This window comes from Macaca fascicularis, chromosome 12 (assembly GCF_037993035.2).
Source record: "Macaca fascicularis isolate 582-1 chromosome 12, T2T-MFA8v1.1".
NCBI classification, from domain to species: domain Eukaryota; kingdom Metazoa; phylum Chordata; class Mammalia; order Primates; family Cercopithecidae; genus Macaca; species Macaca fascicularis.
The window spans coordinates 131,920,067-131,937,654 of record NC_088386.1 but is presented as its reverse complement, the minus strand read 5'-3'; the positions used below and the strand labels follow the sequence as shown (position 1 = coordinate 131,937,654).

The 17,588-nt window shown below is 45.3% G+C and overlaps 1 protein-coding gene across 11 annotated transcripts in view; it reads right to left on the bottom strand.

Annotated features, from left to right (window-relative positions):
• Nucleotides 1-17,588, bottom strand: part of AGAP1 (ArfGAP with GTPase domain, ankyrin repeat and PH domain 1) — a 645,437-nt gene that overhangs the window by 113,819 nt on the left and 514,030 nt on the right. For 5 of the 11 annotated variants that reach the window (XM_005574700.4, XM_065526310.2, XM_065526307.2 and 2 more), the window contains one exon: nucleotides 5,189-5,263. The exons of the other annotated variants lie outside the window; for them this stretch is intronic. In XM_005574700.4, the coding sequence (XP_005574757.1) occupies nucleotides 5,189-5,263 (75 nt within the window). The remainder of the gene's footprint in view (nucleotides 1-5,188; nucleotides 5,264-17,588) is intronic. 11 annotated transcript variants of the gene reach the window in all.

Here is a 17,588-nt window from a genome sequence, read left to right as displayed (position 1 = left end):
TAGTCCCCTCCACCGGTCCCGGTCCCAGAAGAATCCTCTGCACATACCTCACACTCAAGCCTAAGGGCGCGGCAGGCTCTGTACTGAGCCCCGTCCAGGTGCAGGCTGCTGCTTCCACCCAGAATTCCAGCCCCATCTCCCTGAGAGCTCCTGGGGCTCACGCCTGCCCTTCTCCCAGGCTCAGTTTCTTCTTTTATAAAACAAGGAGGAAAAGATCTCCCTCTGCTAGGGGTGCACGACAGGATGCAGGAAATTGCTCAGTGCCGAGGATGCGGTCGCTGTGGTTCCTGTCACATCCCGCAGGCCGTGATACCTGTCCTGACCCCTAAATTAAATGTATTTCCGCTCTCCACAAAGCCCCCAGAGCCTCCAGGGCCTCCTCCCTCCTTCTGCAAGAGATCCTTTGTGCAGCCTCCTAGACTGACAGTAAGCTCCCTGAGGGCAGTAGGCGGGTGCACCCTTACCCTCTCCATTGCCCCAGCACCCAGCACAGGAAATGGCGCATCCCGGCAGGGAGCGGAGTCAGGAACAAGCAGGCAGGCCTACCTCACACTCAGCAAGACCATCATTCTCAGATGTGGGTCTGTAATTTGTTTAACTGTGAATGAGTTGAAGTCTCAGAACTGTGACCAAGAATACGAGTGGTAGAGGGAATGGCCCACGTGTTAGGCCTGCTCACATCTGCTCAGAGAAACAGTGACCATCTGGGCTGTTCAGTGGAGAAGGCAGGTGCGGGTCTGACTGCAGGCCTGAGGCTCGAAGCTGTGTCTGTGATGAAATCTCCAAAAGGAGGTTTGCTGTTTCTCCATGGCCACGCCTATGCTTGGAATCCCAGTGTCAGGGAGACTGGGTTCCAGCAATCTGGCCCACTGTGGTGAAGAGAAGTACCCAAAGCAGAGGTTTCCCAGGTCTGTTGCTGGGGCGAGCTCTAAATCCACAGAAATGAGCCTTTATAGACAGGCTCCAATTAGGACTTTAAGCCAATACGGAATCTCGCTAACACTTGCATGCAAGCGTCATCACCTGTGTGAAGAGGCCTATCTTAAGTATTCGTTCTGCTGCCAAGGAATGGGCTTGGTACCCCAAGAAGTGCCCCCTTGTTTCCTAAAACCTCTCTCCTTTATCTGTTTAGGTACTGGAAGTACTTTTCTTCTGCAAACACAGTAAGCTTAAACGCTCTTGAAAGAGCCCATGTGTTCACCCAACTCACAGCGGTTGACAACATCATCTGTGTTTAGTGGCATGGGGCAGGCAAGGCCTGGAGATGGGTCCAGGTGTTGTGCAATTCTGCCCTGCCGCGCAGCGACCAGAGGCCTCCCTCCCGAGTTTCCTCTTGCACAACGTCCACTCTTCCGCCACTTGGTCCACTTTGTTCTTTCTCCAATACACTTACTTTAGAGTTGAACATGTGTGAGTCTAGCCTCAGTCATCTGGTATTTAGAGCTTTTTCTCCGTTGGGTTGGGAGTCAGCAGTTTATTGGAGGATCACATCATTAAGACACCCTTCCATTCACAAGCTCCTGAGATGGAAAAGTTACAGCTGCATTCTGGTTGAAGAATATTCAATTTCACCCATCTTGAGAAAGTTCATTGTTAAAAAGCAACAAAAGTTTGTACATTAGTGCAATCATATATATCCAAAGTTTCTATCTCGGTTTCAGTGTTAGCCATAATGGACAGACAACAGATAAAATATTTTTGTTTTTTAATCTGGTCTGTGCGTTTCCCTTGCAAGTTTTGTTTGTTTTTATCCACTCCTGACATCCATCCACAAACTCCTTCCACGTGGATCCGTGAGCAGGTCCCAGAGTCAAGAGATCCGGGCCCACGTCCTGCCTCTGGTACACGCTAGCTTGTTCTGCAGAAAATCACCTGAGTTATCAGAATCCCAATTTCCCATCCATCACATGATACCTACCTGGCAAGGGGAGTGTAAAGATTAAATGAGATAATGTGGTCCAGGGGCCGGAAGAGAGAGGACATAGAAGAAAAAGGGCTTCAGAGAGATCCTTAGACTCAAACCGTGGCTCTGCCCATCTCTCCTAAACCTGGATCCCGAGGAAAGTCCCAGAACAGCTGAGTCCACTCCCATCTCCCAGCGGGTGTCTCCCCTTATCCCTGAAGCTCAAGTTCTCCCTCTAGACACAGGAAACTCTAGTGTCCACCTTACTTGGGTGGTGTTTTTTGGGTGCCTTTGAGTAAATCACTCAAGTGGGCCACTTTAAAAGGTACTCCACTTGGGGATGAGTATATTTAGTGTAACACTCAAGACATGAGGTTAAACCAAAGCTAAAAATTTCAGGATACAAATTTTCATGAAGGGTCACTTTATAGACAGTGAATATGTGATAACATCACACATCAAAAGGCTGCAAATCAGAAAGGAATTTGATAATTATTTTATATAATTTTATAAATTCTGTAATGTACTTTTTTTTTGAGATGGAGTCTCGCTCTGTCATCCAGACTGGAGTGCAGTGGAGTGATCTTGGCTCACTGCAACCTCCGCCTCCTGGGTTCAAGTGATTCTCCTGCCTCAGCCTCCTGAGTAGCTGGGATTACAGGTGCCCGCCACTATGCTTGGGTAATTTTTTTTGTTTTTTGTTTTTTTTTTTTTTGAGACGGAGTCTCGCTCTGTCGCCCAGGCTGCAGTGCAGTGACCGGATCGCAGCTCACTGCAAGCTCCGCCTCCCGGGTTTACGCCATTCTCCTGCCTCAGCCTCCCGAGTAGCTGGGACTACAGGCGCCCGCCACCTCGCCCGGCTAGTTTTTCGTATTTTCAGTAGAGATGGGGTTTCACCGTGTTAGCCAGGATGGTCTCGATCTCCTGACCTTGTGATCCGCCCGTCTCGGCCTCCCAAAGTGCTGGGATTACAGGCTTGAGCCACCGCGCCCGGCCTGCTTGGGTAATTTTTAAAAATTATTTGTAGTAGAGATGGGGTTTCACCATGTTGGCCAGGCTGGTCTCGAACTCCTGACCTCAGGTGATCCACCCGTCTCAGCCTCCCAAAGTGCTGGGATTACAGGTATGAGCCACTGCATCTGGTCTGAATTCTGTAATATATTATTAAAAACCATATGAAATGAGATTGCATGTGTACAGATGTTAATCTTAAACCCAAAGTAAATGAAGAATGCTGTCTTTTAATTGAAAATTCACACATGACCTTGAACACCAAACAGAAACTTACTGTAACTGAGAAAAATGAGAGAAAATGTGAGGGACAATTGGATATGCAGTCACTATTTAATATCCCCAGGAATGCCTTTCATAGCTACTGACAGAGGGACCCCAAGTTTGCAATGCTATACAGTACTGACAGATTTCAGAGAGGAATTTGCACCATCCGCCCCTCCGAGGTGCTGTGCAGAGCAGATGCTGTGTATTACCTGAGAAGCTAAGGCCAAGAAGTTCGCACTGCTGCAAATCCTCACTCTTGGTTCTACTGGGTCCCGTGTCACCCACCAGCGTCTCCAGGAAGGCCAGCAAGTCTCAGGGAACCATTTGCCCTCAAGGCTAAGGAGGTATGCCCCTTGCTATCCCCCAATTTTGTATACAACTGCATTTGAAATCAGACCTCACAATTTTTTTTTTTAAAAGGCTGGAAGTCAATAAACAAACTTGTTGTGACAAACCTACATGCATACAAAAATAAATAAATTAATTAAAAAACCCCAACATATTTGGTAAGTACACAGGGAGGAGAAATGATATGCACGCTAAGTTGAAAAACTTTTAAAAAACAGTGAAAAGAGTACACTAAAACGCTTTAAAATGCAACAAAAACGATACTGAATGTGACGTTTCTTAAATTCTATTCTTTTCCCCCTTTCATTTGGTGTTTCTTGAGTGCTTTGAAAGAAGATACCCACCAGGCCAAGCTCCATTGGTATCTTAACAGACAACAATTTCCCCTTGAGAAATGGAAAAAAAAAAAAAAAAAAAAAAAAATTAAAAAATGGCTCTTTAACAAGCCATAGTGAAAATGTAGATTTGTTTTCCAGATTTCTTTCTTTTTCTTTTTTTTTTTTCCTGGCTGAGAGCAGGGCTTTCAGCAGCAAGACAGGAGTAATTGTGAAAGAAAGAAAAAAGAGGATGGCGATATAAATCAGCAAAGGTTAATGACCGGGATGTGAAGAGAGGGACTTGTTTACAGAAATAGCGTGCAATTTAAAATTTACAAGAGATTTAATGCCATGGCTTGGCAATCGCTAAAATCAACAGCCCAGAAAACAGTGACATTAAGAAAAATATTACAGTTATAATAATCCCCAAATAAGTCAATTAGTGTTAGGGCACGAGCTTGCGATTACTTGACCCATTTGGCTTGCACTTAAGTGAAAAAAAATTTCCCCCTATTATACCAAGATCGCTGGATTGTGACCTGCTTTGCATCGCACCTCCTATACCCCCGCCTCCCTTATGTGTGCATGGGCGGATGGTGGTGGCTTTCCCTTGCCTGGCATCAAAATAATTCTGACCCTTGACATTTGTAATCATAAAAAAAAAAGGCAATTTATAATTGTGTTGTTCAAATGAAGGTGGGGGAAAAATTCAATCTGCTATTATACAAAAGCAATGACGGCTGTCTTCGGTGAAAAAAGCAACGCAAGTCAATTTGTGAACTTTGGCACCAAACGACCTTTAGAAACACAACAAAATACTGAATTTACAAGCAATAGCAGCCCATGCAAATGGCCCGGGCCTGCTTGCCTGTGGATTAGAGCTGCAGAGAGCATTATGGAGAATGCTTCCACAAAACAAATTAAGACTGTTACTTAAATGTCACGGCACACTATTGTATTTGGCTACAGATCATTACACCTGATACTAACACTTTTAAAAACTGTAATAACTTGGGAAATATTACACTGAGTGCCCACATGTATAAAGGAAAAGAAAAAAGAGGAGAAAATAGGTTTCTGAAGTAATTTAAACATCACTACTCTACGACTGAAGGGAAAGGTCAAAATTTAAGTAAGCTGAAAGGAACATGAATGGTAAAATAAAACACACAAACAAAAAGATGAAAAGACCACAGGAATGACTCTGCAAACACAATAAGGGAGCATGCGGCTGTGGGCAAATTGCATTTCCATGCCTGTGTTGAAAGGGAAGGGGCGGGCAGGGGATGAGGCGGGAAGAGGCAGGTGGAGGTGTGGGCAGGTGGAGGTGTGGAGGCGTTACCTTCGGTGTTGGTGCTGCTGCTGTATATATTTCGCAGGCTACCAACACGGTTTAGTTTCCATGCTTTGCGTTTGGCTGCATCCCGAGAGCAGAAAGGGGAGAGGGGAAAAAGAGAGAAAACAAAAAGGAAAAGAAAACAAATGAAAAGGGGAGAAAAAAAAGGTCAAAGCAGCACACGACGTTGCCTCAGAGCTGTCTGCGCGAAGCGGGTGGGTGCCATGGAGCTCCCTGGCCCGAGCCCTCCAACTCCCCCACAGTCAACAGAGGAACTCGGGAAGGCCGGGGGGTGGACCAGGGTCATCAGGTTCGCATCTCACATCAAAGAAGTACCCACGCGCAGCAGTCTGCTTCGCCCTGCTGGGTTTCACACGTGGCCGCTCAAAACAGCACAAGAACTGGCCTCTGCCTTGAGAAATGATGGCGCCATTTGAAGCAGCTATGATGCCAGTCACCATAAGCCCTTTGATTCAGCCAAATATTAGCAGCATGTCAAATCAAGAGACCCTGGTTAGGAGCAGTTCATGCCTATGTGTTGCAGAAGGTAGGTTTTAAAACCAAGAGCTGTTAAAAGTGAAGTTGTCTTCCCCAGACAGATTTTTGATCCAGGCACTATCTACAGCAGCAAAACCCTAGTGCCATTTTGCTGTCTTGAAAGGAGGAGTCCATTCTCTTTGACACTTGGGGGAGTTTCAGGCTCTAAATGGAGCTCCTGGGAACCAGAAGAGTAAATGCCACCTCAGGTTCTCAGAAGGAAGGACAAAACGCCAAGTCACCGACAGCAGGACGCTGGGTTAAGAAGAGAAGCAATTTAACAAGGGCGCAGCAGGCCCACCACTCAGGCTGTGTGCAGTCCCTGGCTGGATCACTGAGATGGGACCCCCACCCTCCAGGGACACATTCTCCACTCCACCAGGCCCCCACCCTCCCAACCATCAACTCAGAAATGCTGACATCTGTGGCAGGGAAGACGTCGACTTGAGACGTTCTCTCTCCCTTCAGGAGATATGTTATAAAAACCCAAGAGTTAAACAGGGTGGCTCAAGTCTTCAGGCAAATGTAGGGAAAGGCACAGCCCCAGGTCATAGGGCTGGAGGGCTCGGCCTACTGTGCAGGCAGGTACGACCGAATGCTTAGTGGCGGTCACTGCCATTCACCTTCTGAAGAAGGGGTCTCACAGGACTGTCTGTCTCTCTCAACTTCCACAGGCTGGAAGAGAAACCAGTGCACGCTCCCACAGGGCTCTGTGTGGCCATCTGTGTAATGCAGGTGAGCAGTGCTTATCTGGGACAGGCAGGCCTTTACATTTCCAGAGGCAGGTCTTAGGCCCACAAAGCAGGCAGCCAGGCTGACCCTTTGGTTCCCAAGGCATGAGTTGGCCAACGGTCAGCTCCCTAATCAACCCCAACGCATTCCTGACTTATGACAGGTTAACTCTTCTTGCCTGCTGTAGTGTTTGAGCCAAAATTCTCAATTTCAAACAGTACAGTTTAGGCTGTGGTTGTAGGTTCTGCGTGTGCACCAAGTTCTGGTGGCCACAAAATGACCCAGCGTGATGCCTAGGCCCCTGTGATGAGTTATGTTGCAGAAATGAATCTCAAGTGCTTCTAACGACACTGGATTTCTTTGTAGAGACAACACAAAACATACGCGAGACACCTGAACCTCTAAGGAAGTAAATAAAATTCTGCGATAAAGCACTGTATACTTAGGATGCAAATTTTACGTCACTCACAAGTAAAAACTAGCTGTGATTTAGTTGCCTCTTGATTTAAAGTGATATTAACTTGTTATAACTAAACACATCTAACAATTCCTTTGCAGCATGAAAATCAACAAATAAGCCAGGTCCTCACGCCTGTAATCCCAGCACTTTGGGAGGCTGAGGTGGGTGTATCACTTGAGGACAGAAGTTCGAGACCAGCCTGGCCAACATGGCAAAACACTGTCTCTACTAAAAATACAAAAATTAGCCAGGCGTGGTAGGGCACGCCTACAATCCCAGCTACTCTGGAGGGAGAGGTTGCAGTGAGCTGAGATTGCACCACGGTACTCCAGCCTGGGCGACAGTGAGAGACTCCGTCTCAAAAAAAAAAAATCAACCAATAATTTAGTAAGAAACAACCTCTAAACTAGCAGGCACCTGCAGTTTTACAGGATATGGGTCTACATTTAATTTTTCACAAGTGAAGTCTTCCTTATGTCTGTATCTTCAGGTTTCTTCACTATCTATGAGGTCCTACCTAAGTATCTGTCTCAGGTAGTTCCAAACCTGGGAAAAGGATCTTCCGAACCCACGGGTACAAATACCTTGCATGAGGAACGAAGGAAACCAAACCCGTCACAGCTCTCAAACGCGTGCTTTAGAAATGCTTGATGGTATGTACCAGGGGCCCCAGGCATAATGATGCAGAATTAGGCACGGGCTTAATTTTTAACTGCTGCAGCTCTGGTGTCTGGGACAGTATTTCACAAGTTCCAGAAAGAAGTAGCCATGAGGAGGCTGCACTCCTCAGAGTACAACTTACTTCTTTCTGCAACATTTACATAGAAATAGGCAGAATGGAGGCTGGGCACCCCTCGGGAGGGGAGGGATGCTGGGGTGCAGGAAGCCTCTTTCCTTGCCCGCTTTCTGCCTTGCATTTTTCACACTCCGCTTTCCCATTACCACAGGATGTATAAGCAGGAAGTGAACTTGCAGCCTGGCTTTCTATTAACCTATTGATGAAATAATCCATTTTAATGTGCAAAATGTCGTGCCTGTGTCTTCCTCTTAAACAAATGGACGTTTTCTGGCTGATACCAAGGTCCTGATACGTGCATCGGTCTCCGGGGACATTGATTGCTCTAAGTTCCCTTGTTTAGAAGCTTCTCAACGAGAAAATACAATCCTATCATCATCAATAACACCTCGGGTTATGTCAGATGCTGTTGCCTGGAATTACGCCCAGGGGCTACGGAGGCACTGCACCAAATGGAACCAGGAGGCTCCGAGCTGATGTTCGGTGCCACCTGGCCGCTGCCCACCACTGGCAGCCTCCCTCTGGTCTCAGGCCTTTGGAATAAAAGGTGAATCTCGGGGACTTCAGGGGCACTAGCTATAGACTAAACTTTCCAGGTCTTTATTTTAATTAAAATCAAATAAAAGTGTTAGTCAAATTCCTGTTTTATTTTCATGAATACAGTTTCTTCCTCTTAAACACAGGCTAACTTATTTTGATTTTGTTACTAATGTTATTTCTCACAAAACCTATTATTCTGATATCAAAATTTCACCTATTATTGACTAAAAAGGCAGCAGGGTGTGGGCATTCTGTTAGTGTTTTCCTCTCTGCTATTTTGCTTGCTGCACAGGCAAAAGTCTCTTCCGTAAACAGAGTTTCACAATGCCTCCCATAGCCATGTACGCGGCGGGATGGCTCAGCACTCTCTCACATGTTTAAAAACACACATGCAAATCTCAATGGACATGAAATCCCACCGGTATAATTTCAGATGTGGTACAAACTGATTGTCAGCTCCAGTGCAGACAGCGAGATTGATCTCTTCTCACTTTAGTCTGCAAATTAAATGGAACTTTCTGAGCTCTAATCTGGGTACACGGAACAGTCAGTGGGCCTGGGGAGAGAATGCCACTCGTGGGAGGACAGCACTGTCCCCACAATGGTGCCAAAACGTGAACCGTGAACTCAGGTGAAACACAAGAGTGCTACATGTGGGTATCACAGCAAGAGGTACAACAAGAGAATCACCGCTGACTGCTGGGAATTTAAAACACACGTGGAAAACGCATCATCATACTGGCTGGAAGGTATTTTCTAAGGATTAAAAGGATCAAAACTTTGAAAAACTCACGTTAAGACAATGCAGGGAGACTCACTCCTAAACTCTAAGATAAAATGTTTACCCTTATCATAACAATGGTATTAATTTTCCTGCAAACACACACAGAGCCCTCCTGTTGAGGAACACCGAAGGCGTTAGTAAACTGAATTCATAAGGCAGTCTTTGAATTACAAAGAGAGATCACTGTGGCACCTTCTGGTACCACAATCCTAACGTGGACAAAGTGTGCTTTATGTCTACACTGGCTATGTATGTAATTTCTACGTCTTCAGGTTGGCAGATGGGATGGGTGTCACTCCACTCGTGAGGGTCTCACATGGTGCACACCAGAGTGATGCATTTAAAGAAGAAAGCCTAGGCCGGGCGCGGTGGCTCAAGCCTGTAATCCCAGCACTTTGGGAGGCCGAGACGGGCGGATCACGAGGTCAGGAGATTGAGACCATCCTGGCTAACACGGTGAAACCCCGTCTGTACTAAAAAAAATACAAAAAACTAGCCGGGCGAGGTGGCGGGCGCCTGTAGTCCCAGCTACTCGGGAGGCTGAGACAGGAGAATGGTGCAAACCTGGGAGGCGGAGCTTGCAGTGAGCCGAGATCCGGCCACTGCACTCCAGCCCGGGCGACAGAGCCAGACTCCGTCTCAAAAAAAAAAATAAATAAATAAATAAATAAATAAAGAAGAAAGCCTGATGGAAACTTTAATTCACAGAACATTTCTTAAGGCATCTGATAGTTATAAACAACAGATCTTGTGTCTGGATGACCAAACGAGGCCTGGCATAATACATTCAACTCCTTGTAATTACTAACAGTCACAATCTTTTCAAAGAGACAGAAGGGGAAAGTGTACAGCTTACTACGTCTTTCTACGAAGTTAGAGTAGCTGGAATCATTTAGCGTTAACAGCTCCCAATTATTACACCTCTACTTATTTTTAGAAGCTACAGCTTTTCATCTGGGTTCCTGTGACATGAGGGACTTCAATTTTTATTCTGAAATAAAATTTGTTAATTTGTTTCTCTAAAAGTTTTTTTTTTTTTAAACTAACACATGTGAATGCCTGAAAACTTATCACCTGAGACTCTTTTGACTGGCTCTGTATAAGCAGAATAAAAATATTCTTTAGTCTGCCGGCATGCTCAAACGAGCAGGGTTTTATTCTAAACTCTTCCTCCATCATTGTACCAGGAAACCACAGGCTTATTAATGTCACCTCTGGTCTCCTCCTGACAGCACTCTTTGTTGATCAGATAAATATTCCTCAGATAGCTGATTAAAAAATGATGCAGCGCTGAGGCTGTGTGTCCAAGGCGCGTCGGCCATGTTGGACGTCCAAGTGTGCATGAATTACATCCTGGCGTGAACTGAGCAGGGCCGGCTAAATGAGGCACGCTGCAGCCCTCAGAATCAATTACGAGAACTAATAGGATCTTTTTACCTCCATGGAGGAAGGGGCTGGGTTGAAGAGGTGTGCCACTCATTTCTAACAATGTCTTGTCTCCGAATGAAACAAATAGCTCTCTCTATTCGTAGAAGGGAGTGTAAATTTGTACCTCTAAGAAAAGTCAAATGATCACCTTGTCAGACAGCACTACTCTCTGTCCACATTAGACGTGTATTAATTTATTTTTAAAGATGCCATCAGTATAAATGCCACCGTTGCCGAGGGGAGCGTCTCTGCTCCTTGGAGTGTTTCAGGCTCACTGCAGCACCAGGATCCTTGATATAAAGATCATCCCCCAGGAACCTCGGCAGGTGTGAGCGGATTCTGCTGTGGTTTTGTGTCACTTCCAGTTTAGTGTGCCCGGTATCCCGTGATCTTTTGTCCGTGGCGATTTCATTGTGAGGTTAGAGATTGGGGATTTCTTTTGTGCTGGCCATTTGAACGTTCATTTGCTCAACAAGACGGTGTAAATGTTCTGTTCTCTTATAAAAAGGCAGTGGATTTCTTTTTTTCATAAGATGCAACCCAGAAGATTCTTCCACTATGTGAACTCACTACTTTAGCTGTGAAGGGGCTTGACATCATGGCCGCTTCCTAGCGGAGACCTCACAGAGAAGGAGTCATGTTGAAACGTCAGTTCAAAGGGCCTTTGAAGGGATTAAACAAAACCCGAGGCCAAGCAAATATATAGGACACATGTTCAGGAAGGAAAATAACTTTATCGTGATCAGTTTCTGGCAAGGCCAACAGTCTTCGTAATTTGGAGCCACAAAACACAGAAGATAAAATAACCTAAGTAAAACTCATGAAATAAAAGTCATCAATCTCGAATTACGGAATTTGAATCTGGTTTCCAAGAACTCATAATGGCTTTCTTTACAGCAAATACAACTTTCACATCGGTGGCTTCTTTCAACCTCTTACTCTGTGAAAACTGCCAAGGGCTTCTCCATAGTGGGCTAATGTAGGTGCACGCGGGAAATACCATCAAGCCGGGAAAATAGGGAAAATAAAAACGAAGCAAGACCTCCAAGATATGCAATAAAACCAGAAGTTCCAATTAGGTAGAGGTGGTTTTCCCTTTGGCCTAGAAACACGCAGAGGCAGAGATCAAGGGTACAGGTGCACCCCAAATCCACTGGGTATTTCGATACAACACCAAGAGTGTAAGTTTTTACAGGGAGCGAAAAGCAGTGAGTTGAAGTAAGATATAACTTCACGACACATTTCTAATGTATACTTTTTGTTTTGCACATTGTCATATGAACATGAGAAACGCATCAGTGAAAAACAGAAACTTCTCTCCCTGTTTTCACGGAGTGCTTGTTCATTTTGCAAAGGAAAGGCTTTTTTGGAGGATGGCCTGTCAGGGAATTGACACCGGGGGTCCATGGTTCCCGGGCTTCCCCTTCTGCGGGGTATATGACAACAGCATGAGAACAGAAACCGACGAGGCCTTCAGTGTGGCTGGGCCCCAGCCAGCATCACGAGGCATCCCCTGCCTAGAAAATAACTTCACCGTGATCAGTTTTATTTTCTAGGTCTAGTTATTCGGCTGCACAGCGTTATATGCACTCCAATCGTAACATACATTAGGACTGAATACTTGGCAATCAAAATTGAAAACACACACACAGCAAACCAAATTCTCACTTAGAAAAAAATGAGGTTCAAATTAGTTTTTCAAAACCAAATGACGTGTGGAGTAACATGCATCTCTTTCTTGTGAGATTTGATCAGTTGTGGTCACACAATTGTGTGGGTTGAGCAGTAGTGGTGCCTGGGAGCAGCCGCAGGTCCCCTGACTTCTGCCCCTTCTCACATCCCCTCTCCAAGGACTGGCTGGCTGCTCCGTGAAGCGGATAGCAGGCTGGGGGCTGGGGATGCCGGGATGGGGAGGCTGGTGAGGAGGGGCCACTTCAGCCCTCCTGAGACAGAAATGGGTGATAATGGGAAACATTCATCTCTTTTTTTCCCTCATCCCTTTCTTCTTTTTAATTTCCTCTAACAGAATATATTGCAGGCCTTTTGGTTCTTTTTTTTCTTTCTTAAACACAAAATCTTTTTCAAACATTCCAAAAAACTTGTTTTTTTAATCAAACTCCAAATTGTGTTATCATATTTCAAAGGCAATGGGCAGCTCAAGCAACTCATCAAAGGTATAATTATGTAATGACTGCTGCTTGCGCTCTCACGCGGGGCCGTAATTGGGGGGCTGTGATCGCTGGACCACCAGCCTCCACAATGGCAAACAACCACCCTTCTGGAAGTATTTGATCTGCCATCTTTGTAGTTGAGTTCTGACAACTAGAGCGGGTGAAATGATACACTTCAGGGTTATCCAGTCAATCGCGTTCCTCTTATATGTCAGCCATCTGAACTGAAGACTGGTGGAAATATCTACTAGAGATAATTTTAGCTTCTCCATTTAAGGACTTCTCCAGAAATTCCCAAAAGTATCCTGATGTATGGTTTGAGAAATCATGAAAACCATAAGATACACGGCATTTATTCAGTCAATCAAGTATTAATACAAAGGTCAGCGTGGAAAAACAAAGGAAGCATTCCCAACTCTGGGCTCTCCTCGCTATTATGGAAATACCTTCCTTTAAACACGCACAGATTTCCTCCCATAAAACTGCTCTGACCGTAACCTCACAATTTTTTAGCATGCTCTTTGGTTACTGTGGATGAGTAAACAAGGTCATTACTGATCTGGGAGGGCCTGAAAAAGCACTGCAGGGCTAACACAACGACGGAATAAAAACAAGTCTCATTTCTTTCATTTAAAATTAAATACATCAAATTTGTTCAGGTTTCAGCAAGAACTCATAGGAAGACTAATATTAATGCAGAAGCAAAGTTAATTTTATGTTAGCTTAATATTAAGAATAAGCCATGGCTAATCTACCTTTTCCATTTTTCCTTTAAAGTTCTTATCCGTACACACACACAGCTATCACATTGTAAGCATAAATCCAACAGAGACCTGTACTACTTTTTAATCTGAAGTATTGTGTTTCCATAGTTTTCCAAACTGTTGCTTTTAACGGTTGCATCATGGAGGTAGTATAACATAGTTGTAGCCATTCCTTATGTGAAAACACTTAGTTATTTCCAATTTTATGCCAGTGAGAATATGAAATCTGTTAAATATAGATACAAATGGTTACATTTAGAAACATTTGTAGATATATATGCATATGCAGGTTAGTATACACACATTTATTTCTTTGTTGGCCAAGAGAACCAAGAAATGGCACCCCAGAAACAATGAGCACACCTAGCTCCAAGACACTGATTTCTAATACTCTTCTCTGGTAAAAGGAACCAAAGCTCTTTGGGGAAACAGCTGATTCTAAGATTGTGGCAGGAAAGATACAAAATGCACCCTGTACTGACCGAAAGGAAGGAAAGTGCTCAAACAAAAGCAAACCCACAGAGATGGGGTGCAGGAGCAAAGGGCGCGGGAGGAGCCAGAAGAGCCCCTAGGAGCCACAGGTGGAATAATCTGAGCCACAGCAGTATTGGACAGCAGGCTAGAATACAAAATAAATATTCACAGGTCCATAGGAATATAAATAGACCACTGAATATATTCATAAATAGGGGACAGAGACAAATCTCCCCTGCAAAAGAATTCTAAATAATTTACATAGACACCCCGCCCTCAAGGACAGGGGGTCTAACACCCCACTCCTTAAGTGCAGAGTGACTTCCTTCCAAAAGTACAGCATGGGCTGGGGAGGGGCACAATGACTTCACAGCAGAGAAACTTGACAGACACTACCTCCAGTCAAAGGATCAAGGTCAACATCAGGAGCCATAAATAAAATTGACGGTAGATACCCTCGCAGGATAGGATGGAAATAGCACATCACCCTGTGGTCTTTCTCCACAAAACTCCTAACTCAAGACTAATCCTGAGAAAAGCATTGCACAAATTCCAACAGAAGGACTCCTATCATACACCTGGCCCAGCACGCCTCAAAACCTTCAAGGTCATCAAACACAAGAAAGTCTGAGAAAATGTCCCAGCCAAGAGAAGGCTAAGGAGACGTGACAACGGAATAGAATGTGGATCCTGGAACAGAGACAGGGCATGAGGTTAAAGCTAACGAGATGCAAAGAGAGTGTGGAATTTAATTAATAAAAACGTGGCAATATTGGCTCATTAACTGTAAGAAATGTACCATACTAATGAAAGAGGTAAATTAACAGGGGAGAGGGTGGGCATGGTGGTTCACACCTGTAATTCCAGCATTTTGGGAGGCTGAGGTGGGCGGATCATTTGAGGTCAGGAGTTTGAGACCAGCCTGGCCAACATGGTGAAACCCCGTCTCTACCAAAAATGAAAAAATTAGCCGGTGGCACACTCCTGTAGTCCCAGCTATTTGGGAGGCTGAAGGATGAGAATCGCTTGAGTATGGGAGGTGGAGGGTGCAATGAGCCAAGATTGCGCCACTGCACTCCAGCCTTGGTGACAGAGTGAGACCCTGTCATAAAAACAAACAAAAACCAAAACACACACACACACAAAACAGCAGAAACTTGTCGGGGGAAGTGGTGGGAAGCCTATGGGAATTACCTATAATATCTCCTCAATTTTTCTAAAAGTCTAAAGCTTTCCTAGAAAACAAAGTCTATCAAATACACTCTAATAAGTATCTTGAACAGGAATATTATTTTTTCTTCCATTCATTTTAGTTGTTTCCATTGAATAAAATGCCAAGAGTAACACTGCCAAATTAAAGGCTGGAAGTATTTGATAGCTTGGAGTACACACAGAGAAAACTATTATCTCGTCACAATATATCATTTCTTCTCCTCACTAAATTTTACAAATTAATGACAATTTGAAATCTTACTGTGGCACACACATTATATGTCATATTTGGTACTGAACTGCTTAACAACTCAAAAGCCTGCCCCAACCGGCATTCAGTTGTGACTGAAAGAAGTACTATTTAATTTACGATTGTGAAGATGGCTTTCAAAGTATGTTTGCTAACTAATATTCTTTGGAGGCAATAATTTACCAAGGCCAGTTCTTCCGGATACTGTGCTGTCTCCTTATATTTTATTTGGAATTGTGGGAGGAGGGCATAGCCTCCTGCTGCTCTTTGGGGTAGACCAGCTGTTTCCACAAAGACGCAGAACACTGCTTGAAATTATTATTTTTGCCTTTAACAGATTACAACGTATGCTTGAACCACGTTCCAGCTAATTTTCAGGATTAGCTTTTAATGATCAGAAATGAGTTTTGGCCCACTGGGAAAAAAAGGTTTGTGCTTATGTTGAATTTGGATCCCAGCTTCTAATCAGCACACTAAAATCATCTTTTTAATAACAATGACAAAGTTCAGTAAAGCTGGAGACTTGGGTCACACTAAGCTGGCTTTGTGAAATTCACCGAGGCACATCTGTGGTCGCTCATCTCCCCTGGGAAGGTCTGAACTCAGGAACGGTCTCAAGAACCCCAACTGCTACAGTCGGGAGACAAAATGAGCATCTTTCCTGAGACAGGAAAAACAGTGACAAAGTTACACAGGAGGAGATTTGCAGTCACCCAGGCATCCAGAATACACTGTCCTAAACAGGAATATGTGGGGCACAAGGTATGAGGTGCCCACTGGCTATTTTCACCAAAACTCACTGCACCTGTAAAAGCCCCAAGTGAGTTGCCAGAAAAAGGAATACTAAACCACCCATTCCACAGAGCCACGGAGTCCAGGGGCTGACTGTCTGACCGCATCAATCTATACCACATATGTATTTATTTACATATTTAGGGGTTCTCTCATATTCTTTCCTTTTAAATTCTTTGGAAAAAAAGTTACATACTTACAGATAGGGTAGCACATGTAAACTGCCAGAAAAAAAAAGTAGCAGGACAGCAGTGACCCCTCCACAGTGACCTGAACGCAGGCCGTGTCAGGTTTCAGTGGGGTTAATGACTGAATTGGATCAGTGTGGAAGTGCCCCCCACCAGGCCCTCCTCTCTGCACCACCAGGCGCACGGCCAGAGAAAGAACAGGCGCAAATCCAAGGGAGAGTGTGGGGTGGAGAGAGCTCGGGTGTGGGTCTTAAGGTCACCCCATACGGGTGGCAGTGGTGCAGGGTGGCTGGGGGTGACTCCAGGCCCTGGGCTCTGGGTCCCTTGTCTGTGCTCAGAGTCCACCTCCATCTCAGCATGGCCATGAGGAGGACGTGTGACCACACACACAGGGGGTAAAATCTTGGTGCCTTGGTGCGGGCCAGCATCCTCCCCTGCTGTGTGAGGTCAAGGCCCTCCAGGCCGGGCGTGGTGGTTCACTCTTATAATCCTAGCACATTGGGAGGCTGAGGCAGGCAGATCACCTGAGGCTAGGAGTTTGAGACCAGCCTGGGCAACACGGCAAAACCCCGTCTCTACTAAAAATACAAAAATTAGCTGGGCGTGGTGGCATGTACCTGTAATCCCAGCTACTTGGGGGGTTGAGGCACAAGAACTGCTTGAACCTGGGAGGCAGAGGCTGCGGTAAGAGCTGAGATCGTGCCATTGCACTCCTGCCTAGGCAACAGAGTAAGGCTCTGTTGGCACACAGTGGGCAAATATGTGAATAACTTTCTTTTTTTTTTTTTTGAGACGGAGTCTGGCTCTGTCACCCAGGCTGGAGTGCAGTGGCGTGATCTCGGCTCACTGCAAGCTCCGCCTCCCGGGTTTACGCCATTCTCCTGCCTCAGCCTCCCGAGTAGCTGGGACTACAGGCGCCCGCCACCTCGCCCGGCTAGTTTTTTGTATTTTTTTTAGTAGAGACGGGGTTTCACCGTGTTAGCCAGGATGGTCTCGATCTCCTGACCTCGTGATCCGCCCGTCTCGGCCTCCCAAAGTGCTGGGATTACAGGCTTGAGCCACCGCGCCCGGCCGTGAATAACTTTCTAACTGACTTCTGTGTTAGTTCTGTGGTTCCTGAGTCTTCTTTTTCTTGGTGAGCAAAACAAAACAAGAGCTGGGTGCAGAGCAGGTATCTCGTGGCTGTGCCTGGAACCCAGCGACCCCGGCCCTCCTGTTCACCCACAAACTTCACCTTAGGAGGCTTGGTCATTTTTCAAACCACACTTAACTTGAGCA